Below are 25153 nucleotides of genomic sequence, written 5' to 3'. Positions count from 1 at the left end.
GGACCTAAGAGCTCGACCTATTAACACCTAAATAGATACACAATGTGTTACCACTAATAATATAAAAAAAAAATAAAATTGTACATTGTGACTAACAACCATAATTTTGATCCAATGATAAATTCTTGATCCTGACGTCCAACTTTACTATATAAAATTAACAACGTTAGTTTTTGCCTCTAATTAAAAATCACAGAGCAATATAATCTAAAGCTATTTATTTTTTATTTGATGAAAAATTACAATGATTTTTTTTATATATATAAAAAAAAGCGAAGGAGATATTTACAACCGAATTGTTTAGATTTATGTGAATGAATTCCATGACCCACCCCTGCTTATGAAATTCTTACCTTAAAAACCGCAATCCATTAAATTTATAAAGAACATGGACGCATCAAATGCAGTCGGTGGACCATATTTAATTGGATTTTGCATCTTCGAATTTCAAATAAAGTTCGATGCATGGCTTTTTGGAGTTAATCGACCTCCATTATTATTTGACAAAAATTTGTGTGAGACGGTCTCACGAGTCGTATTTTGTGAGACAGATCTCTTATTTGGGTCATTCATAAAAAATGTTACTTTTTATGCTAAGAGTATTACTTTTTATTGTGAATATCGATAGGGTTGACCCGTCTCACAGATAAAGATTCGTGAGATCGTCTCATAAGAGACATACTCTTATTATTTTCGCTTGAAACAATTTCTAACGTATAATTAAAAAAAACAACATATTTTATTTATTAATATACCGGAATAGCGATTAAAAACTCACCAAAAAAAAAAGAAAAAAAAAGAAAAAAGAAGTATTTATCCACGTCGCAAAATGGCAATCATGTCAAGTAAATGGGGAAGTGGCCCTCAAATTAAGAATACCAGTTTGTGTAATATATAACTCGTTAATTATTAATTAAAAACAAAACAGAGGGCTTATAAAATTAACTAACGTCCGTGGCACACGATACATATATACATATTAAAATGTTTTTATGTTAAATAATATTTGGTTCAACTTCCAGAAATATATTAAAATATATTATAATTTTTTCTTTTGTTAGAGATGATATAATTAATCATTTGAAAATTCAAAAATATTGATAAAAATAAGAAAGTGTTGATAAGACGAAAAATGTTTTTATCTTTTAGACAAACTTAAAATTACTTCATTTGTTTAGTATACATGATTATCATATCATATTATGTTTTTTGTGAAACGGTCACACAAATCTTTATTCGTAAGATAGGTCAATCATGTCCATAATATTTTTGGCATAAAATTTTTTTGTGAGTGATTCAAATAAAAAAACCGTCTCACAAAATTGAGTCATGAAATTATTTTAAATTTTTTTTTGTGTTATATAATAATATAGATGAAAACTGTCACATCTGAAATAAAACAGCCCTTTTGGCGCCTTCGAAGTTCCAATGCTCCCCCACTTTATAAAATTGTGCCCACTTGTTTTCAAATTAATGACCATCTAATAAAATGGTTGATTTAATTGTTCGCGAATTCACGTTTCTTTACCACCGAGACGCTCGTTCGAACCGACTGAAACGTGATTAATCAAACACTACCTTGCGTTTATACAAAAACTAACGATAAATTCGATGAATATATATATATTTTAGGATGTTTAATATCAACTTCCTATTTAATATAAGCGTGACTCAATTTATCTAATACTATAAAATATCAAAAAATTATTACACGGTGTCTTACGATGTTTAGAAATAAATAAAACCAAGTTAAATGAGTATTAAAGTTGGTTATAAATATGAGAATAATAAATGAAAATATATTTAGTATTAGTAAACATATTTAGTAACGCAATAAAGGACTTTTTTTGTCTTTTTTTTAACGAAAATTTGCAAATAATTTCATAATATAATTCAACTGTTATTTTAATTTAACCAAACAAAAAATATTAATATTATTTACGAAAGAAAAGAATAGAGAAGATGCAAAATAGCAACAATACAAGTCCCGCTGTATACCCTTTTTCCGATAACTAAAAAATAAATAAATTCCAAGTTTCAGTTCATTTCTTCAGCTGTGTGCAAGCAAAGCAAAAGTCTCTTTCGTTCAAAACTCTCTGATCACTTTACTGGAAAGTTATTAGGAGAAATTATGTGAACTGTAGAAAAGTTGGAAGAAAGAAACCCAGAGGAAATGTCGAGCTCTAGTTTCAGAAATGGCAGCGGCGGGGTATCCAGAGCAGGAGCAATGAAGATTGAAAATTACAATCCCAAATATTCCCCTTCTTCTTCCTCGTCATCTTCTTTTAAGTCAAAGGTGCAGCAGCATTCGACTGCTTCTTCCGGTTTTCGGCGCAGCAGCTCCGGTTCACTTGGTTCAAGCCGAGATGATTCTGCTGGTAAAGTTTAATTGATGTACTTGTGTGAGATATGATGTGGGTGTTGGTTGTTTTTGTGTAAAATCTGTGTTTAAGGCTTAGCGAATTCCGTTTTTGGAATATTTTTGTGCGTGTCAGTTGTGGTGCGATGTAAAGATTTGAATTTTAATGGTTTCTTTAGTGTGTGTGTGTGTGTGTGAATGGTAGGTCATAATTGGAGAAAATCGAGCGAGAATTTAGCGTTTTCTCCATTGTTATTTGCAAATTTAATTTGAGAGGACCGTGTTTTTCTCGAATGCATCTCAGCTTTTTGCAAGAAAGTTTTTTATGTTCCCTTGATGATTTCCTTTAGTAGACTTTGGTGCATGTTGCATCGATGGTTAGCGTATTAATTTCTTTGAGAGGTTTCTATAGTTCAGCTGTCGCAGAGTTATCTGCTAAGAAGGGGAAGGTATTTTTGGAACCGGTAAAGGATATTTTTGTCTCATTCGGAAACCAAGAGTTCTGTAGTATGTAAATCCCTCGTTCTTTTCATATTTGGGCTTTCTCTTCTTGTTCTGGTGTATTTTGTTTGCACAAATTGCATTTATCAGTTATATTTCAATCAATAATTTACCGTCTGCTTTGCTGCATTTCATTCCGCTTTTCTTTCATTGATGTAAGCTGATTTGGCTCTAGTAATCACACCCATATTTATGTGTTTTTCATGGTAATAAGACTACTGAAAATTGTTTTAAGGCCTTTTCCCATTCAAAATAGTGAAATTATATCATTGTGAAAGGTGTATAGAAATGGGAATTACTATTACCATTTACCCCTATGATACACCACTTCAAATAAAAATATGAGTGATTTCACCATGAATTGTAGGAATATTGTGATTTTTATTGTCTAGCCCTTCTTCTATTTACCAATCCTAATGACATGATATTACCTGTAATTTGTAAATTGTTGTTTACTTATAGCATCTCAAATATTGAAATCTTTGAAGTAGTTTCCGGGAGGGTTCGAGTTGCTGTTAGATTAAGGCCTCGAAATGCTGAAGAGATGGTGGAAGATGCTGATTTTGCCGATTGTGTGGAATTGCAACCAGAGGTAGAGCCTGCCTGCCATTGTATCGAGATATTTCATTTTGCTATAAACAGAAGATCATTTCTGAGATTCAAATTGGAATTTTTCACGTGAGCTCGAATTTAATTTTTCTTTCTCCTTTTCAGCTTAAGAGGTTGAAGCTTCGGAAAAACAATTGGGATTCTGATACTTTTGAATTTGATGATGTATTAACTGAGTTTGCATCACAAAAACGTGTATACGAAGTTGTAGCGAAGCCTGTTGTGGAGGTAATAACAAACTTGATTTTTATGCTGATACTCAATATTTTTCCACTTCAAATTTTCACATGAAGAAGTTCATGCTGTCACCTTTGGCCTCACTGATGATCCTGAGTCCTAAACTGTAAATATCTAAGACTTCATTTCACTCAGTGTTCCTGCTCTGAGTTGTGCTTGGTTAATATTGTGTTGTTATCATATGGACTTTTGAATTTTCTTTGATTACAGTGTTGGTCAGTTTCCTATGTTGTCTACCCCCCACGTGCCTCTGAACTTTCCAGTTCATTACATTAGTTATATAAGCACCGATGTTTATTGTTTTCTGCAGAGTGTTTTGGATGGTTACAATGGAACAGTTATGGCATATGGACAGACTGGTACAGGGAAAACTTACACTCTTGGAAGACTAGGACAAGAAGACACCGCTGATCGTGGAATAATGTTGCGGGCAATGGAAGACATATTGGTAGAAGCATCACCAGAGAATGATTTGGTTTCTGTCTCTTATTTGCAGGTTGTTACTGATGAAGAATGCTATTTCCCTTTCAAACTGAAAACTCCGCATTTCTTTCTTTTTTTAACACTGGCTGTCTGACTTGAGCAGTTTAAGGTTTTCTTGTTGGCGTTTCTACTTGCGCAACATTGATTTTCTTCCTAAATTTATGCAGCTTTATATGGAAACGATACAGGACCTCCTTAATCCAAGTAATGGTAATATATCTATTGTGGAAGATCCAAAAAATGGAGATGTTTCTGTACCTGGTGCAACACTAGTAGAAATTAGGGATCCCAAGAGTTTCGTGGAATTACTGCAATTAGGGGAAGCTCATCGTTATGCTGCGAACACAAAATTAAATACAGAATCATCGCGTAGCCATGCCATTTTAATGGTGATATTATGCATTTCTACATTATCCTTTGTTCTGTATTAGTACCTTCTTTTTTTTCTTCTTTTTTTTCCCCTAATTTTAACTTTTGTCTTGAATTTTTTCTTTTGTAGGTACATGTAAAGAGGTCAGTTAAGGGAAGAAATTCTTCTCTTTCAAGTGAAAATGGCAGCATTACTCTGACGGGTAAAACGCTGAAGCCTCCCATTGTACGGAAGAGCAAACTAGTTATTGTGGACCTTGCTGGTTCAGAGCGCATTGACAAATCAGGTTATGTATGACATTGTGGGGAATATGCATATTTTCTAGTGCAGAATATCAGCAGCCAATATTTGATTGCTTATTTTATTTCACCGATTTTGGATCCATCATGAACATTCAATCATAAGTTCTTGGATGAATCTTTGTGTTTGTTTTTCTTCTACCATTTCTTTCCAAGAATCCTTGTCTAGTTGTCTATATGTTCTTGTGCCGATTCTTTTCCAGTTTATTTTCTAAAGCCATCATCTAGCAAAACAGTTAATTAATTATATGGCAATGTTGGGTGTTGTTAGTAGACACCCATGAAGTTTGAAATATTACAGCATGCCCTGGTCAATCTTAGGAGTTCAAAGAGGCTGATGTAATTTTTCAAACCTCAAGGGGTTAGAATTTATTTAAACCAAATCTCTGGGTGTCAAAATTTAGTTAACCTTGGAAAAGACCGCTACTATCAACATAGAAGTTTTTAAGTGCTCTTTTTTTTCCTGTATTAGAGGAAGGGATCACACAGGACATTCTCACTGGTCATTTGTTGTGCTTAGCAGGAAATCAAGTGTTAAAGCAATGGATTTGGCATGTCCAGGATTTAATTTCAACTTTAACTTTTCTTCCTTATGTTGAAAATTAGCTGTTTCCATGTTGCAGGCAGTGAGGGTCATACATTGGAAGAAGCAAAATCTATCAATCTCTCTTTGAGCGCACTAGGGAAGTGCATTAATGCATTGGCAGAGAACAGTGCACATGTTCCTGTTCGTGACTCCAAGCTCACAAGGTTGCTTCGAGATTCTTTTGGAGGTGATTATTTACTGAAATTAAGGTTTTTATGAATAATGTGGCTCAAAACAAAATATAGCAACATAAAACTTTGGTGAAAGAAAACAGTGGCCGAAAGACTTGATAGACAATTTCCTCTCTCATCTCTCATTCATTCTTTGTTATTTTATATTTATAATGTCCTGGAAAACCTGGATATTTAAGTCATGTTCATTGGAGAGTCATGATGAATTTAATGAAGCAATGTGTTCGAATTTCGAAGAATATTTTGTCCTGGCCTGCTATACTTGTTTTTTTGTTTCCTTTTTTCCCCCTCAATTTTTTTTTTGCCTATTGAGGTTCTTACATTAGAATATGCGTGTTTCAGCTTCGAGTAATCTTTTATTGCAAAATGAATGTCCAATTATATTTCTTAGTTTCTATTACTCATAGCTGTTTGTTGGATCACTCCTCCCTTCTTGAACTTGATTGTACTTTTGTTGGTCTGGATTGTTGAATGTGTGATTACAGCATCTCACCAGCACAATCCAGATTCTGCCAAAGATCCAGGACCTTTATATTTCCAACAATTCAATGCTAGAATACTAGGACACTGAGTAGGATGAATTCCAATTATGTGATGTTGCATGAGAAATGGTGATCAAATGATTTGTGGCATTTTATGCCGGTGGTTGTTGACTGGAAACTTCACACATTTTGTGATCTCTTCTTCTGCATGGGTGTCTACCTTTACAACCATCGTTTAGACACAATGAAGACAGAATTAAACAAAGGAAATGGTTTAAAATTCCTGTCATTAATTTTTTTTTTTAACTTAATGTTCAATCTTCAGGCACTGCTAGAACCTCATTGCTTATTACTGTTGGACCATCACCACGACATCGAGGAGAGACATCCAGCACCATAATGTTTGGACAAAGGGTAATTCATTTTAACAAATGTGCATCTAGCCTTATCGTGTTATTCAACTGTGGTTTCCAAAGTTCATTGTACAAATTTGTGGTCGTTTGAATGATTTCCTATTGCAAATATTTTTAAGAATGAAGTATGTAATTTTGGTTATATGATATTTAAGTATGGCATCTTGTATAACATGTTAAAATGGGACAGATTATTAATGACATTAAGTTTCCATGACTTATTTCAGGCTATGAAGGTAGAGAACATGTTGAAAATTAAGGAAGAATTTGATTACAAAAGTTTGTCGAGGAAGCTTGATATACAGTTGGACAAGTTAATTGCCGAGCATGAAAGACGACAAAAAGTGTTTCAAGATGAGATTGGAAGGATAGCTTCTGAAGCACAAAAACGTGTTGCTGAGGTGGAACAGAACTATGCTGATGCACTAGAGGTATGTGAATGCACTCAAGGGGTATGATTCTTGGTGCGAATATCCGTCGATTTTCATGCTCATCTTGATTTCATCTGGTATCGGATCATGTAATACATATGATGTCTTCACTCTGAGGATACTATAGAGGGAACTTAGGAACAGGGAACTCGAGAATAATATCGTCATTTTTCTATTTGAGAAACGTCTACATAATTTCAGCAATAAATAATTTACTATTGAACCGTTCGTACCCATAGCATTTCTACAAACCAAAAATAAGAAGCTATAAAATTTAATTCGACATAGTCTCTATTTGTTTTTAAAGTAGTTGCAAGGCCAGTGTTATCTATTGTATCAACTACATTTTCTTAGTTCTAATGCCTGGGGAGTAAAATTCATTAACAATTTCTGTCAATCCTGTTGTTTCAGCCATGATAAAACTCATGTAGTTGAATATATTGAACTGTTATTTCCTAAAATTCCCGAAAAATACGCTGTTCAAAGTTTTAGACCACAGTCACATTCTAAGATGCATATATCTACACATGGAATGGAGAATGTGGGCGAAGTCGTCACCTGATGTGGCTGACTAAAAGATATGGGTTTCTAAGACTATGGAAATTAGCATCTGCGTGCTTTTATGCACACTCTTCTCGTTGTTCGGTTGTTTGTAAACTTGTTGGATAATTGGCTAAGACCTCAAGTTATTCTTTCTCCTTTAATTGGAGATTTGAAAGGGATTTGCAGTTATTTTAAACCTTAGTTTAAGCTGAACTATGATGTGCTGTAACTAGGAAATTTCACGAGCTTTGATTTAACGAGCAAGATGAAGGTTTGATCATCTATGCTCATCTAATGGGTTTACCTGCTTCATCTGTTTGCATCTTATCTTTTTAGCTGGAGAAACTCAAGTATGAAAAGGACTATATGGAGTCAGTAAAGAAGCTTGAGGAACAATGGGCAATAAAACAAGAAAAGCACGGACAACAAAAAGTCAAAGTTGGCCCATCTGAAAATGGCATCGATCAGAGGTCAAATGCGGAGGTATCTCATTTATGATTTGTTTGTGCGTGGTCTTAGGAGCCTTCAGTGGTAAAGTTAACAATATCTTGTTATTATGAGATTTGGGTAAATAACTCCTCGCTACTTTTGCAAGTAATTTGGAAGGATAAAGCTGTAAATGAATTATAATTTCATAGCGTGCACCAGCTGAAACGCCTAAAGATCTTGGTCATTTGCTTACTGTCAACTTTCTTTAAGGTCCCTTGCAATTTTAACTTGTTCGTGGGAGGACTGGAGGAATCAATTATCAAGTGAAATGTGAGAGTTAATCTTTGTTTTAGACATCAAAAGTTAAACGTTATTGTGGTAATGATAAGCCATTGCTCTTCATTAAACTTAGAGTTTTGAAATTAGAAATCTGTTGGCAATTTTTTTAGTCAAAATTAAAGTTTTTTAAAAATTTTGACTATAATTTTTGTCCTATGTTTTTCTGTATCCTTTTTATTTGTTATTTGGGTTTCTGAGACACTTATGATTGTTTTTCCAATGCTTCAATGATAATTCTATGTTACTTATTTCAACAGTTTTATCTAGTTTAAAAAAATCTATGAACTTCCTTGTTTTGTTGATGTAAAGCATTACTATGTTTGATTTACATTCTATAACAAAAACATATATCTTCTATATTATAATAGTTGAGAGGGTTAGAAAAATTGTTTGAGAATGACACCAAAATTTCTTCCCTTTTTACCATCCTCTTCAATACCAAAAAACCTTCTTTTTTCTACCATAATATTTTATTGAAATTAAGTTTAATAGAAAAATAGATTTTTTGTCATACACAACAACATGTACGAATATGCTAATTATAATATTTATATCAAATTACAAATGTCCAATACCCATTCTATAAATTGATTAAACAATACTCCAAAATCTAATATTATGTTATACGCAACGCATGTGCCTCAGTCATTAGTATTTATTATAAGTGAGATTATGCTGATGATATTCATGTGGTCTCAACACTCAACATATCATCCACCTTGACATAGAAGTCAATATATTTCTTTACTGAACAGTTAATGAAAGCCAAAGTCACGTGTTCGAATATTTTCAATCTAATAATTTCATTATTGATTTGAAAGTTTACAGTTTTTTCGTCTTTTCTCGTTTCTTTGAGCTCTAAATATTTTTTATTGTTCGGGAAGTTGGGTTATAAATTTTCCAAGTTCTTGGTACTGGCATTATCAGTAAGTCTAGTCAATTTTATATTCTTGCAGTCTCCTATGCTGTCTGCTTCTGGAGAAGTGGCAGAGATTAAAAAGAAGTTTCAAAATGAAACTCTTTCACGGAAAGCTGCAGAAGCGGAAAATGATAGATTGAAAAGTGAATTGACTCATTGGAAAAAAGCTGAGGTGTGAATTAAGTGTGCGATTGACTATTCTTCACTGTATTATTTCAACTTAATCCCTATAGCTGTGGCTTACCACCTGATAAATATCAACCGACTCTCTAGGCTGCTGGGAATGCTGAACTTGTGAAGCTTCGTAAGATGCTGGAAGATCAAGCATGCCAAAAAGCAAAGCTTGAAGACGAACTCTCACTTCTGCAAAGGCAATTACTGCAAATAAGTTCTGATGCTGATGAGGTATGCCTTTACAAGGACCACTTACTTGATCAGTGAACTGTGTTTCCAAATTAACTACACATGAGCCTAGCAGTGACCTTCTGTCCGACATATCTTTAGGGTGCCTTTCTTCCCAGTTTTCCTCCACTTACAAGTTCCTCATTTTTTTTGTCGTTCTTTCAATTACTTCATCGTGTCATTTTCCAAATTTCAACTTTGATGGGAGCAGGTGGTCATTTTTCGTATTTTTGAAACAATGTGTGAGAATGATTTGGTTGCCAACTCCTAAACTTCGGGGTCTTGCCATCTTTCTGAAATCTGAATCAGTACTAATAGACTTAGTGTTGCTTATTGACTGCACTTGCGAGCTTAGTACTCTTCATTGAAAACATTACAGTCATGACAGTCTTCTAGATGATAATTACCGAAATGGCAACGTCTCTGCCCCTCCGCTTAATCTTTTTTTTTTTTTTTACTGAATATCATTCTGCAAAATGTTGTCCACAACTTTACTTCGACATTGTTGCATCTCCATCTGCTGTCCTTATTCTTTCTGTTGAAAGATTCAAAACAACCGTTTTTGCAATTGTTCTAATAGATGGAACTGATAGTAGAGAAAAATGTAAACTAATTGCGGTTATCTTTAATTAGATGTAAGCTAGGGAGATTGGGTTGGTCAGCCATCGCTGAAAATAAGAATGCTTATGTTGGCTGGAAGTGGATTACCTTATATCTGTGGCGAATTTTCTTGGTCCCTGGAACTTATTTATCTGAGCTTCAACATTCTATGAATTTCAAGTTCAAGTCAATGTTACTTTCAGTTATTAATACTATTTGCGTTGTTTAAGCTAGATTGGCTGGAAATTGTTGCAATTGAATGAACAATAACACCTTCTGCGTATCAGGAATTTAACGTGCTGAATGAACATGTTTATGGTTGTCATTTGCATGAAGATTATCGACTTTTTTAATTTCTTTGGCTGCACAGACAAGCAAAAACCTAGACAGAGGTTTGAATGGACGAGTACCTAGTTCCCTGGATTCTCTCGTCCCTCAGATAAAAAATGAACAGCTAAGAGACACTGGAGATGGAGAGAGAGCTTCAATGGCGAAACTTTTTGAACAAGGTGGACCATTTTTTCATGTTTGATTTTTCTCAAAAATGTGTGCTTTATCCTCATCAATGTTTTCTCCTGCTGAAATCTTCTGCATTGCGACAGTCGGCCTTCACAAGATATTGTCATTACTTGAAGCAGAAGATGCTGATGTTCGCATTCATGCTGTGAAAGTAGTGGCTAATCTTGCAGCAGAAGGTAATGATAGTGACGAATGCCCTTTCTTCTATCGTTCTTTGTTTTCTACTTTGTTCGCCTTTTAACATTCAAGTCTTGATCCAAACTTCTTGGATGACCATATGTTTTATAAGTTTTTGGATGAATGGATTGAGATGGTATTGCCGGTTGAATTGTAAAATCCTTGGGACTCCTTTGATTGTTATTTTTTTCACTTGGTCAGGTTTTTTGTGACTAACGTACTGAAATAGTTAGTTATATTATGTTGACAATGGCAAGTATCTTCCTCTGCCAATTTCCACTTAATTAACTCTTGATTTGTCTTGGAATGTAACTCATTGATTCATGAGGCTTTAGATACTTGTTCTCTGGTGTCAAACCAGTGTTGTTAGACTGCATTTCATTGTCATTCCAAAAAAAGAAGTGATGCAAAGATACCCTGAGTTGTGAAGGGAGGTGGTCCCGTAACAAATCGATTTGTGAATGCATGTTTTCCTCTCTAAACAAACAATCACTGACAGATTATTGACCAAGTTAAAAACAACAAATGAAGGAACTTACGCTTGCCGCACTGTTCACTAAATTCATTTCATATTTGATCACCTGTGTTTCCACCTTGATCTTCTTGTAATGTGTCACGCTTATTATCACATTACTGTCGACCATTTATTATCATTTTCCCTTGATCCCGCTTCTGCAGAATCAAATCAAGAAAGGATTGTTGAGGCTGGTGGACTTACGTCCTTGCTGACAATCCTGAAAAGCTCCAATGACGAGACCGTTCACCGGGTTGCAGCTGGGGCAATCGCAAATCTCGCAATGAATGGTAATTCTCATTACCTACACTGGACTAACTCACATATAAGATTATCCCAGTTTATCACCGGCTTATAAGTTTGATTCGTGGTAAATGGCAGAACTTAACCAGGAGCTCATCATGTCCCGAGGGGGCATCAGCTTGTTGTCTTTGACAGCGACTCGTGCAGAGGATCCTCAGACTCTCCGTATGATTGCTGGAGCCATTGCTAATCTCTGTGGGAATGGTAATCAACCTTACCCATATTTGCACTGACATTAAAAGCCAATGTTTCTAATTAGAAATTTCTTTATCGGGTTATATTGTTTGCTTTTAACAATAACTAATTTTACGTTTTCAGACAAGTTACAAGCGGAGCTAAGAGCTGAAGGTGGTATTAAGGCTCTTCTGGGCATGGTCAGATGCAGGCATCCAGATGTTCTTGCTCAAGTTGCTCGAGGAATCGCAAATTTTGCGAAATGCGAGTCTAGGGCATCCAGTCAAGGTGAAGTTTTTAGGCTCCTGGAGAACATTCCCACCCGATGAAATATAAATTCTTTTCTGCAATTATAAACCATACAAATACGGATATATTTAGTGCTCTCTCTTAATCTCTTTTATACCCTGTTCTGATTCATCGCTGGTGGTTTTCCAATTCTCATTCAAGTTTGGATGACATATTCTCTTCTGAGAGTTTGATATGGAATTCGAAATCTATGCTAAGTTTTGTCAACTTTGCCACCTGAAGTCTGTAAATAACTCAGCATCGACAATTGGTTGTTGCAGGTACTAAGAATAGGAAGTCTATTCTAATCGAAGATGGAGCCCTTCCCTGGATTGTACTGAATGCTAACAATGAAGCTTCTCCAATCAGACGCCACGTTGAGCTAGCACTTTGCCATTTAGCACAGCACGGTACACCATTTTCATTTTACATCCTAAAGAAAGATTCGTAGTATTTAGATTCAGTTCCTTAATTGTTTCATTCCAGAGGTCAATGCGAAGGAAATGATAGGTGGAGGAGCCCTGTGGGAGCTTGTTCGTATTTCCCGAGATTGTTCACGAGAGGATATTAGGACTCTCGCCCACAAGACCCTAAAGTCCAGCCCCAGTTTCGTGGCCGAGTTGAACCGACTGAGGATTGATCATGGATGAAGTAGTGCAGAATGGAATTTGGCATGTTTCGATATGAAGACCGTCATGAGAAAAAAAGATCATTAAGTAGGTGAGCAGGGTTCAAGATTTATGTTATATGTAGTTTATACCTTTCATTTATTTCTCATCCTGTGGCCTTATAGACTTATTTTAAGCTGTAAATAGTCGGTTCTTAATCTGAAATTTGTATCTTTCTAAAATTTATGTATTGGCAATCTGACATTGCGTGGGATGAGCTTGAAAGTATTTGTATATTTATTTGTATTTATTAAACAACTGTTTTTTTTTTATAGATGTTATATAAATGTTACTGATTGGATCTAAATTAGTGGGATTCTGTGTCTTTTCGAAAACATGAAAATGTTACTGGCTTCTGAAAAACTCATACATAATACATTATGAATTGGTCTCCAATATATGGTAAAACACATAAAAGGAAAGAACCATAAAGAAAAGTAACAAATACAAGAGTAGGTCTCACAAATCTTTATTTGTGAGACGGGTTAATCATATCGATATTCACAATAAAAAATAGTACTCTTAGCATAAAAAGTAATATTTTTCATAGATTACCTAAATAAGATATCTGTCACATAAAATATGACCCGTGAGATCGTTTTACATAACTTTTTGTCCAAATTACAATTGCAGGGGCATAGGTATACAAACACACAGATGGTATGTTTTCAGTGCTCAAATTTGACCAAAGTCGTCACACAAAAGATGTATACAGCCAAACATTTCTTATGATAATTAGACAATAATGGGACATCGATCATTTTGACTTATTGAAGTAACCAACCTTCATCAGTGGATAAGAAAATAAAATTCCTTATCCGAAATAATTTTAAAATGCAGGACGTAAGATGATTATTTTGTTGGAGAATTACACCGAAGCGATGCCGATCAAGATGATAATAGTACCCAAAAATGCGGAATAAAATAATCAACAAGAACACAAAGATTTACGTGGTTCACCCAATATAGGCTACGTCCACGAGCACTGCAACTTTTATAACTGGAAGAAATATTACAACAAGTGTATACACCGATACACTCAATATTTCTCACACTCCCAACCCGAGTATACCGAGAAAATAATTTCTTTAACTCACACAAGAGAATTCTTGCACTCAATTAAAAAATATACTATTTTTTTCTATGCACTCTCTTTTTATCAAAGCTGAAAAATTTTTGATTTTGGGATACAATAACTGAAGGAATTGAGTTCTATTTATAACTAATTCCCTCGTTCCGCTTTGCAACTTTTTCGATGTGGGATACGTGAGAAAACAAGTTTTTTTATTATTTAATTTAATGTGGGTCCCACCCTATTAAATTCTTACTTAACAATTCTCCAACTTGAAGACTTGATTTCAATCATGTCTTCACACCATCAGTGCAGCTCATACCTCCTTTGTTAGTCAAGGAGACCAACTGAAGTCAAACACAACTTCAGTTTTTTAATGATAACAGCCTTCGTGAGCATATCAGCTGGATTCTTGCTTCCAGGAATGTGGGGGCCCGTGCTCCTGATTAATATTTAATGACCAAACAACCAGGATTTTTTAATGTAAACAGCGTAAGCGATTAAAATTTTCCATTTTGGGGCTACAGAAATTTCGGCATGACCTATTCGTAAACAGGACATCCCAAAAAATCAAAACATCACAAATAATATTTATATACTCGAAATAAAGTCATAACATCAATTCACAACCTATAGCCGCACTGGCCAGGACTAAACACATGCAGAGCCGGCAAGGCTCGATCACACAACTATCAATTCAAAACATCGTAAAAATAACAGTACAGCTACACGGGGCATCTCCCTGGTAAATGTATGACTCCATAATATAGTATATATATCTGGGAACTCTCAACCATGACTCGAAGACTGGGCACCACTACCTGACGCTCCACCAGACGAGTCAAATCCTCCTGGATAACCTGCTATGGCATCAAAAACAACCACATCATAAAAAGAAACGAGGGGTCGGGCCCCAGTACGACGAACCAGTAATAGTACGACAAATATAACTGACATGAAATGAAATCAAGTAAAAGGCGATGCAATGCGTGAAGGGTAACAACCGATAATGGATACCAAACGGAGTCCAAATGAATCGCATCAACAACAGTAACAGTGGCCACCCGTGCCAGGAACGTAGCAACGCAACATCAAGTCGCCACTCATCCATGCACGTAGTATCGAGGGTAAGGAAGCTACCCCCTCAGCCCTCATGCAAGTCATCAGGAGTGCTAATCCTACCCACCCGCTCCATCGATGACGCAACAACTCGATAGATCAATATCAATAGTAATCAAAGGAGTCAAGGCTCGAAATGCTATGCACTAATAGTATCAACTCAAATAAATACATGAATGTAATCACGTATTCACAGAAGCACATAAAGCACGCCACAACTCATTACAACATACTCAACGTCATCTCACGTCATAATAGACGTCGTAATGAAAACAGTTCATACGTACCTTAACTGACTTTAATGTACCACAAAATATCTTAAATATTTCTCGAAAACTCCAATCCTGTGGCAAAATTATTTATTGCACATCAATTTCTATCTTAGTTAAATTATCAAGGAATTTATTGAAAGAAATTCCAAAATTCACTAATTTAGCCTAAAATTTCAAAAATCCATAATTTAGGCTTTAAAATTCCTAAAACTCATCGCACGTCAAATCTAGCGATTTATTTAACTTCAATCTCTCAATACCGGACAACTTGAAATTTCGAAACTTCAATCGTATCGAATCTGAAATTTCTGATATTTTCTAGGAATTTAACGCCATAAACACATCTCAATAACAATTTAACATTTCAAAAATCATCAATTCCCAACTAATTAAATCTGAATTTTCGAATTTAATACAAATAAATTCCGAAAATCTGTTAGATACCTCTAATTAGCTCTGATATAGCACCTACAATCAATAATACAATACATATTAATTATTGGAGCTCAAATAAATAAAAATACCCAAAATTCAAAACCCTAAAATCTGAATTTTGTACCTCGAACACTTCAAGTTTCGAATACAACTACAGAATTAGATGTAAAAGCTCGAAAGAACACGAAATCAAGGAAAAAGAGAAAAATTCGAACGAGCCAAGGTTCACGGGTTCGAACGAGATCGCGATAAAACCTTGCAAAAGAGGTATCAATGGATAGCTCTCGTCACGGGCTTTCTGAATATATATTTACTTGAATTTTTCGACGACCGGTGCAGCCACAATCGAAGGAAGAAGATTTGAAATTGAAGAAGAAAAGAAAACAGAGCTCGGCCGATGCAACTTACGGGAGAGAAGCTTCTGTTTCTTCTTTCTTTTCTTTTCTATTATTATTATTTTATTTTTTTAATTTTTAACTTACTCCACATGGGCTGGGCTTTAGGGACAATTTGGGCTGGGCTCTCACATTCTCCCCTACTAATAAAAGATTTCGTCCTCGAAATCTAACGTACACAAAATTTATACAAAAGTGGTTTACAAACATTTACCACTGATAGTACATAGGAAAATCAGAATACATGGAATAATTTATTACATTTTCAAACAAATGAGGCCATTCCTGACGCATTTTAGCTTCTAATTCCCATGTAGCTTCTTCTCTCCCATGTCTACTCCATTGCACCATAACCAGTGGAATCGTCTTGTTCCTCAGTTGCTTTTCTTTGCGATCAAGAATTTGCACTGGATGCTCAACATAGCTAAGGGAACTATCTAACTCCACCTCATCAGTCCTCAAGACATGAGAAGGATCGGGCTCGTACTTCCGCAGCATAGATACATGAAACACATCGTGTATCGCAGACAAACTCTGTGGTAAGTCCAAACGATAAGCCAAAGTGCCAATCCTCTCAACAATCGCATATGGACCAATATAACGCGGAGCTAGCTTCCCTTTACGCCCAAATCTCATAGTACCACGAAATGGTTATACCTTCAAGAAAACCCGATCGCCAACCTGAAATTCTAAAGGCCTACGCCTTTTATTAGCATAACTGGCTTGACGATCTTGAGCTGCTTTCATTCTTTTCCTGATCATTGCAACCTTCTCTTTCATTTCTTGTATAAATTCTGGCATAGATAGCTGTCGTTCTCCTTCATCTTCCCAGCATATCGGAGATCTACACTTCCTGCCGTATAGAGCTTCAAATGGTGCCATCCCGATGGTTGCTTGGAAACTGTTATTGTAAGAGAATTCAACAAGTGATAATGATTCCTGCCAACCACCCCTAAAATCCATCACGACTGCTCGCAACATATCCTCGAGTGTCTGAATGGTCCTCTCAGACTGACAATCTGTCTGTGGGTGATATGCAGTACTCATCGCCAACTTTGAACCCAATGTTGATTACAAACTACCCCAAAACTTCGAAGCAAACCTGGGATCACGATCCGATACTATAGTTACAGGCACACCATGCAATCTCACTACATGATCGATGTACATTTTTGCCATTTTCTTATAAGTACAAGTACGATCATAAGGAATAAGATGGGCTGATTTAGACAATCTATCCACAATCACCAAAATCGCATCACAACCACGATTTGAACGAGGCAGGTGTGTCACAAAATCCATAGCAATGTGCTCCCAATTCCACTGTGGCACTTCCAGACTATGTAACATACCACCAGGTCTCATTCTCTCAGCTTTAACCTGTTGGCACGTCAAACATCTAACCACAAAGTCAGAAATCTCCTATTTCATACCTTCCCACCAGTAATGAGATTTCAAGATATGATACATCTTTCTGATTCCAGGATGAACACTGTGTCGACTACAATGAGCTTCTCGAAGTATAGATTCTTTCAAATCTATCAAATTCGGAACCACAAGTCTACCATTATAGCGCATACATCTATCTGAAGCAACAATGAACTTGTCTGATTGACCTGTCATAGTCAATTCTTTCAATTTATAAACATGCGGATCAGTTCTCTGTGCTACTTTGATTTTAGAAACAATTTGTGGTTCAACTTGAATAGATGAAACTATAAAGTAGTCGCCCTTAGTCCGATAAGTCCATCCTGAAGTTCCCAAATGCTCATGAACTTTTGAATTAGTCAAAGATGTCAACATTTTAGACTGAACCTTTCTACTCAGAGCATCTGCAACTTGATTCATCGTCCCTGGTTGGTATTGAATATCACAATCAAAGTCTTTAAGCAATTCTAACCATCGACGTTGTCTCATATTCAAATCAGATTGTGTGAAAAGATACTTCAGACTCTTGTGATCAGAATAAATCACAAATTGTTCCCCGTACAGATAATGACACTATATCGTCAATGCAAACACAATGGCAGCTAACTCCAAATCATGAACTGGATATTGAGTCTCATGTGGCTTCAACTGACGAGATGCATATGCAATCACTCGCCCATTTTGCATCAAAACACAACCCAGTCCATTTAGAGAAGCATCTGTACAGACAACAAATCCACCTGAGCCTGAAGGAAACGCTAGCACTGGAGCTGTGGTCAACTTTTCTTTCAAAGTCCGAAAGCTAGACTCACATTCTGCAGTCCATACAAAACGTCGATCTTTCTGTGTCAACTGGGTCATCGGCTTAGCTATTTTAGAAAATCCCTCAATAAAACGCCTATAATACCCAGCTAATCCCAAAAAGCTTTGAATTTCAGACACATTTATTGGTTTAGGCCAGTTGATAACAGCTTCAACTTTACTAGGATCAACAGATACTCCTTGTGCAGATATAACATGGCCTAAAAATAAAACTCTGTCTAACCAGAACTCACACTTAGAAAATTTGGCATACAATTGTGCTTCTATGAGTGTCTGAAGGACTAGTGCCAAATGTTCTTTGTGCTCTGTTTTTGACTTAGAATAAATCAAGATATCATCAATAAATACAATAACGAATCTGTCGATGAATTCTCGAAATACACGGTTCATTAAATCCATAAACACTGCGGGTGCATTAGTCAAACCGAAAGGCACAACTAAGAATTCATAATGCCCATATCGTGTCCGAAATGCTGTCTTAGGAACATCTTCCTCTCGGACTCTAAGCTGATGATATCCGGAACGAAGATCAATCTTAGAATACACAGAAGTACCCTGCAACTGAGCAAACAAGTCATCAATACGCGGCAGAGGATATTTATTCTTCATAGTAGCCCGATTCAACTGCCGATAATCGATGCACATTCTCATCGTTCCATCTTTCTTCATTACGAACAATACTGGAGCTCCCCAGGGCGACATACTTGGTCTAATATAGCCTTTCTCCAGTAAATCCTGTAGTTGTTCCTTGAGTTCTTTCAACTCTGTTGGAGCTAAACGATATGGTGCTCTAGAAATAGGATTCGTCCCTGGCATCAATTCAATGCTAAGATCTATTTCCCTTTGAGGTGGAAAACCTGGAATCTCATTAGGAAATATATCTGGAAAATCCTTGACAACGGGAATGTCTGAAACTTTCAATCGTTCTTCCCGTGTTGCATCAAGAGCATAAATAAAAAAATCCTTCATTGCCTATTGACAACAACCGGAACATTTCCATTGCACATACTAATGGAATTCGAGACTGTGAATCATAACCATAAAAATTTCATTTGCTGCCATAATACGGTATAAATCTGACAACCTCATGGAAACAATCCACAGTAGCTCGATAATTTGTCAACACATCCATACCCAGAATACAGTCAAAATCAGTCATGGTTAATTTGATTAGATTTGTTATCATAATATTACCCTCAAATCTAATCACACAGTTCAAAACTATCTCACGGGACATCAAATATACACCGGCAGGAGTAGCAACTGACACAGTATCCAACAAAAAAATAGTAGCAATCTCATGCTCATCAACAAATGCAGCAGATAAAAATGAATGAGATGCTCATGTGTCTATCAATATGCGTGCAGGATAGTCAAAAACATAACAAATATCTGCAATCACTCCTCCTGGTGCATCTTGAGCATGGTCCTGAGTCAAAGCATGGACTTGGGCTTGCTGTGGCCCTGGAAATGGCTGCTGAATAGGACCTCTGGGAGGTGGGTAACTAGATTGCTGGAATGATTGGGTAGGAGCATATGGTCTAAAGACTGGTCCACGGGGAACTTGACCAAACGGTTGTGGCTGGAACTGCTGTCTCCCTGCATTAGGACATACTCTGGCGTAATGTCCAATCTGACCACAATTATGACAAGTACCTTGAACTCCTACACATTGGGAACTGAAATGTCGACCACCACATCGGTCACAATGCACCGTGCTAGACGACCCAACAGAACCTCCTCCTCGTGCACTGCCTGAACTGGAGGAGCTGGATTGAGACTTCTTCTTGAATTGCTTTCCTTTTGCCTTGTACCTCTGCTGTTTGGGTTGTTGGTATGACTGTACAGGCTGATATGGAGGTAAATCCACTGGCATTGACATACTACTCCCAGATCCCTGAGAAACTGATGATGGACCTGGCTGTGGGTCTCCTCTGAGCAAACTTGCTTCAAATTTCTTCGCCTTTTCCACTGCTTGAATATACGTATTAGACGATCCAGTCATTACCAAAGTATGAACAGTCCGCTACAACTCGTGCAGAAAACGTGATAGTTTAGCCTGATCATTCCTAGCAACATGTGGAACATAGGCCAAAAGAGCAGAAAACTGTGAAGCATATTCCACCACTGATTTATTGCCCTGCACCAGCTGATTGAACTCTTCTTCTTTAGCAGCATAATATGATGGTGGTGCATATTCTTGGGTAAAGTGAGCACGAAAAGCATCCCAAGTAATAATGTCACCAGAGTCCTTCATTGCTTCCTCTGTGGCTTCCCACCAGAGTTGTGCTAGGTCTTTAAGTTGGTAGATGGCAAGCTTCAATCTAATATATTGGGAATGCTCCAACAAATTAAATAGATGATTTATACTTTTCAGCCAGCCTGCTGCTTTTTCTCCGCTCTCATTGCCAAAGACTTTTTGAGGACGTAATTCCTGGAACTGAGAAATTATTAACTGCATTCCTCCAACTTTCTGTGTCAGCTGTTCCACTTCTTGCTCAATCGCTACCTGTCTAGCTCCAGGTCTTTCAGGTCGAGGAGGTTCTTGGTTCACTTCTTCAACATTTTGAGCGACTTGTCCTCGAGGTCGACCACGTCTACCTCTAATGATATCTACTAGTCCTCGAACATTTTGCGCCTCAGATTCTTGCGCTATTTCTTTTCCTTTTCTACCTCTTCCTCCAGCTGCCATTCTACAAGACACGAGGATTAAATCCACAGGCAGATAACATGTAAAATAAAGTTATAGGCAATTTCTATACATTCAAGCAAATCACACCAAATAATTCAAATAAGAGCACATAGTCAAACACATTTACAATCATGTTATTTGTGTCAAGACTCAAGTGCGCTAGACTCTAATTCGAGCATATCCCAGTTACGCTCTGATACCAACTGTGGGGGCCCGTGCTCTTGATTAATATTTAATGACCAAACAACCAGGATTTCTTAATGTAAACAGCGTAAGCGATTAAAATTTTCCATTTTGGGCCTACAGAAATTTTGGCATGACCTATTCGTAAACAAGACATCCCAAAAAAATCAAAACATCACAAATAATATTTATATACTCGAAATAAAGTCAAAACATCAATTCACAACCTATAGCCGCACTGACCAGGACTAAACACATGCAGAGCCGGCAAGGCTCGATCACACAACTATCAATTCAAAACATCGTAAAAATAACAGTACAGCTACATGGGGTATCTCTCCGGTAAATGTATGACTCCATAATATAGTATATATATCTGGGAACTCTCAACCATGACTCGACGACTGGGCACCACTGCCTGACGCTCCACCAGACGCATCAAATCCTCCTGGATAACCTGCTGTGGCATCAAAAACAACCACATCATAAAAAGAAACGAGGGGTCGGGCCCCAGTACAACGAACCAGTAATATTATGACAAATATAACTGACATGAAATGAAATCAAGTAAAATGCGATGCAGTGCAATGTAATGCAATGCGTGAAGGGTAACAACCGATAATGGATACCAAACGGAGTCCAAATGAATCGCATCAACAACAGTAACAGTGGCCACCCGTGCCAGGAACGTAGCAACGCAACATCAAGTCGCCACTCATCCATGCACGTAGCATCGAGGGTATGGGAGCTACCCGCTCAGCCCTCATGCAAGTCATCAGGAGTGCTAATCCTACCCACCCGCTCCATCGATGACGCAACAACTCGATAGATCAATATCAATAGTAATCAAAGGAGTCAAGGCTCGAAATGCTATGCACTAATAGTATCAACTCAAATAAATACATGAATGCAATCACGTATTCACAGAAGCACATAAAGCACGCCACAACTCATTACAACATACTCAACGTCATCTCACGTCATAATAGACGTCGTAATGAAAACAGTTCATACGTACCTTAACTGACTTTAATGTACCACAAAATATCTTAAATATTTCTCGAAAACTCCAATCCTGTGGCAAAATTATTTATTGCACATCAATTCCTATCTTAGTTAAATAATCAAGGAATTTATCGAAAGAAATTCCAAAATTCACTAATTTAGCCTAAAATTCTAAAAATCCATAATTTAGGCTTTAAAATTCCTAAAACTCATCGCAAGTCAAATCTAGCGATTTATTTAACTTCAATCTCTCAATACCGGACAACTTGAAATTTCGAAACTTCAATCGTACCGAATCTGAAATTTCCGATATTTTCTAGGAATTTAACGCCATAAACACATTCCAATAACAATTTAACATTTCAAAAATCATCAATTCCCAAATAATTAAATCTGAATTTTCGAATTTAATCCAAATAAATACCGAAAATATGTTAGATACCTCTAATTAGCTCTGATATAGCACCTACAATCAATAATACAATACATATTAATTATTGGAGCTCAAATAAATCAAAATACCCAAAATTCAAAACCCTAAAATCTGAATTTTGTACCTCGAACACTTCAAGTTTCGAATACAACTACACAATTAGATGTACAAGCTCGAAAGAACACGAAATCAAGGAAAAAGAGAAAAATTCGAACGAGCCAAGGTTCACGGGTTCGAACGAGATCGCGATAAAACCTTGCAAAAGAGGTATCAATGGATAGCTCTCGTCACGGGCTTTCCGAATACATATTTACTTGAATTTTTCGGCGACCGGTGTAGCCACAATCGAAGGAAGAAGATTTGAAATTGAAGAAGAAAAGAAAACAGAGCTCGGCCGATGCAACTTACGCGAGAGAAGCTTCTGTTTCTTGTTTCTTTTCTTTTCTATTATTATTATTTTATTTTTTTAATTTTTAACTTACTCCACATGGGCTGGGCTTTAGGGACAATTTGGGCTGGGCTCTCACAAGGAATCTTCTCAAGCTTCAAGACTCCATTCACCCGATCTCTAAGGATCTCCATTCCAATGATTTGTTTTGCAGCATCCAAATCCTTCAAAGCAAATTCCTTTGATAACTCTTTCTCGAGTGTATCAATCTCCTCCAGACAAGCTCATGCTATCAACATATCATCTACATATATCAGTAGTATGATATAATAACCACCAAGCTTCACATAACAACAGTGATCAGCCTGATACTTCAGAAAACCATCATTATTCATTACACCATTAAACTTCTTGTACCACTGTCTCGGAGCTTGTTTGAGACCATACAAGCTCTTCTGAAGTTTGCACACCATTTTCTCTTTCCCTCGTACTTCATATCCCTGTGATTGATTCATTTCTTCATCTAGCTTTCCATGAAGAAACCTCGTCTTTACATCAAACTGTTCCAGATGTAAATATTTTTTTACCATCAATCCAAGTACACTCCTGATAGTAGTTAACTTTACCACCAGAGATAAAATATCAGTGTAACCAATGACTTCTTTTTCACCTTTTACACCAAGTATTTCTTTGTAGCACTTGCTACCGTCATGTTCTAATCGGTACTCCCACTTGCTATGTAAAACCTTTTTACCTTAAAAAAGTTCTGACAACTCCCACATATGATTGGATGACAGTGAATCCATCACATCTTCCATGGCTAACTCCCACTGTTTAAAGGTCTCATAAACATCCGATTTATTTTCACAAAATAAACTCAAGATTTTCTGCTCGAATCGTCAACAGTAGTACCATAATATCTTGAGTGATCTCCAAGAGATGTCACAGAAGATGGTCCACATACATCGGTATGTACCAGCTCCAAATCCGCTGATTTCGGTTCTCTAACATCTTTTGAAAAGCTCACATTTTTCTGCTTTCCAAAAAATACAGCTTCACACAGCTTGTGTTCAACGATCTTTAATTCCGGTAGCTTTCCGTTTGAAACAAGCATTTTCATTCTCTTCTCACTCGTATCCCCAAGCCTACTGTGCCATAAACTTGAATTAGCTCCAGCATCCACAGCCGCTAATTTATTTCTCAAACTTGAAGTCATATAAAGTGTTTCAGTTTTCTTTCCTCGAGCAACAATCATGGCTCCCTTTTTCACTTTTCAGGAACCATCACCAAAGGTCACATTATGACCTTCGTCGTCAAGCTGTCCCACTGAAATCAGATTGTGTGTCAACTTTGGTACATGCCTTACTTTGTTAATTTTCCAGACAGATCCATTTGTCATCTTCATCCGGATATCATCCATACAAATTATTTCCAAAGGTTTTCCATCAGCCAGGAAAACTTTTCCGTAATCTCCCACATAGTAATTATCGAATACATCACGATTACCAGTGGTATGAAACGAAGCTCCCGAGTCCATAACCCAAGAATCAACCGGGCTTTCCATGGATAGTAATAGAGCATCATGTACCTCCTCAGTAACAACATTAGCGTCGTTTTTTGTTGATCTGCAATTCTTTTTCAAGTGACCAGTCTCACCACAGCTCCAGCACTTCACATTCTTTTCAAAATTGCTTTTGTCTTTTCCGTTTCTCGACTTGGATCTACCATGCCATTGGTTAAAACTCTTTTCGCCACTCCTGCCCCTTCCTCTATTCTCGAGATTTAGAGCAGAACTTGATGATGTTCCTTCACCAGAATCCATCATGCGAACTTCTTCAGCAAGAATTTGATCTCTGACATCATTAAATTGTAGCTTTCTTTTTCCAACAGAGTTGCTAACCGCTGCCTGCATAGGTTCCCAATTTTCTGGTAAATACGCCAAAAGAATAAGTGCCTGAATCTCATCATCAAATTTAATTTCAACTGATGTCAGCTGTGAAACAATCGTGTTGAATTCATTGATGTGTTTAGCCACCGATACATCTTTTTCATGAGATGTACTTTATTATTTGC

At 36.6% G+C, this 25153-nt stretch overlaps 1 protein-coding gene and 1 long non-coding RNA gene across 3 annotated transcripts; one reads left to right on the top strand and one right to left on the bottom strand.

The window, feature by feature from the left end:
- The first annotated feature begins 1993 nt into the window (after nt 1-1993).
- Nucleotides 1994-13102, top strand: LOC140980749 (kinesin-like protein KIN-UB). Of its 2 annotated transcripts, none has more exons than XM_073446795.1 (19): nt 1994-2378; nt 3352-3452; nt 3575-3697; nt 4017-4202; nt 4357-4578; nt 4689-4845; nt 5482-5631; nt 6443-6531; nt 6758-6961; nt 7841-7987; nt 9229-9363; nt 9465-9596; nt 10564-10702; nt 10796-10888; nt 11568-11693; nt 11785-11910; nt 12025-12168; nt 12450-12578; nt 12655-13102. In XM_073446795.1, exons 1-19 carry the CDS (start codon nt 2174-2176, stop codon nt 12816-12818), a joined length of 2772 nt encoding a protein of 923 aa, XP_073302896.1. In that variant the 5' UTR covers nt 1994-2173; the 3' UTR covers nt 12819-13102. The 2 variants fall into 2 exon arrangements, with proteins under 2 accessions (XP_073302896.1, XP_073302895.1); XM_073446794.1 differs by having other exon boundaries at nt 3349-3452.
- Nucleotides 13103-14478: 1376 nt separating this feature from the next.
- Nucleotides 14479-15373, bottom strand: LOC140981818 (uncharacterized). Its single transcript, XR_012176140.1, has 2 exons — nt 15315-15373; nt 14479-14768 (listed from the first exon to the last, which is right to left on the bottom strand). It is a non-coding gene; the product is annotated as an uncharacterized lncRNA (long non-coding RNA).
- Between the last annotated feature and the right edge of the window lie 9780 nt (nt 15374-25153).

This window comes from Primulina huaijiensis, chromosome 7 (genome assembly GCF_012295235.1).
Source record: "Primulina huaijiensis isolate GDHJ02 chromosome 7, ASM1229523v2, whole genome shotgun sequence".
In the NCBI taxonomy this organism is placed as follows: Eukaryota; Viridiplantae; Streptophyta; class Magnoliopsida; order Lamiales; family Gesneriaceae; genus Primulina; species Primulina huaijiensis.
This window is presented reverse-complemented; position numbering and strand designations above follow the sequence as displayed.

Bases quoted from the DNA above. Each gene is read 5' to 3' on its own strand.
- LOC140980749 (XM_073446794.1), top strand. From the start codon at position 2,174: ATGTCGAGCTCTAGTTTCAGAAATGGCAGCGGCGGGGTATCCAGAGCA. The intron at 6,532-6,757 runs GTAATTCATTTT...GACTTATTTCAG, and splicing joins CCATAATGTTTGGACAAAGG to GCTATGAAGGTAGAGAACAT. The intron at 11,911-12,024 runs GTAATCAACCTT...TTACGTTTTCAG, and splicing joins TGCTAATCTCTGTGGGAATG to ACAAGTTACAAGCGGAGCTA.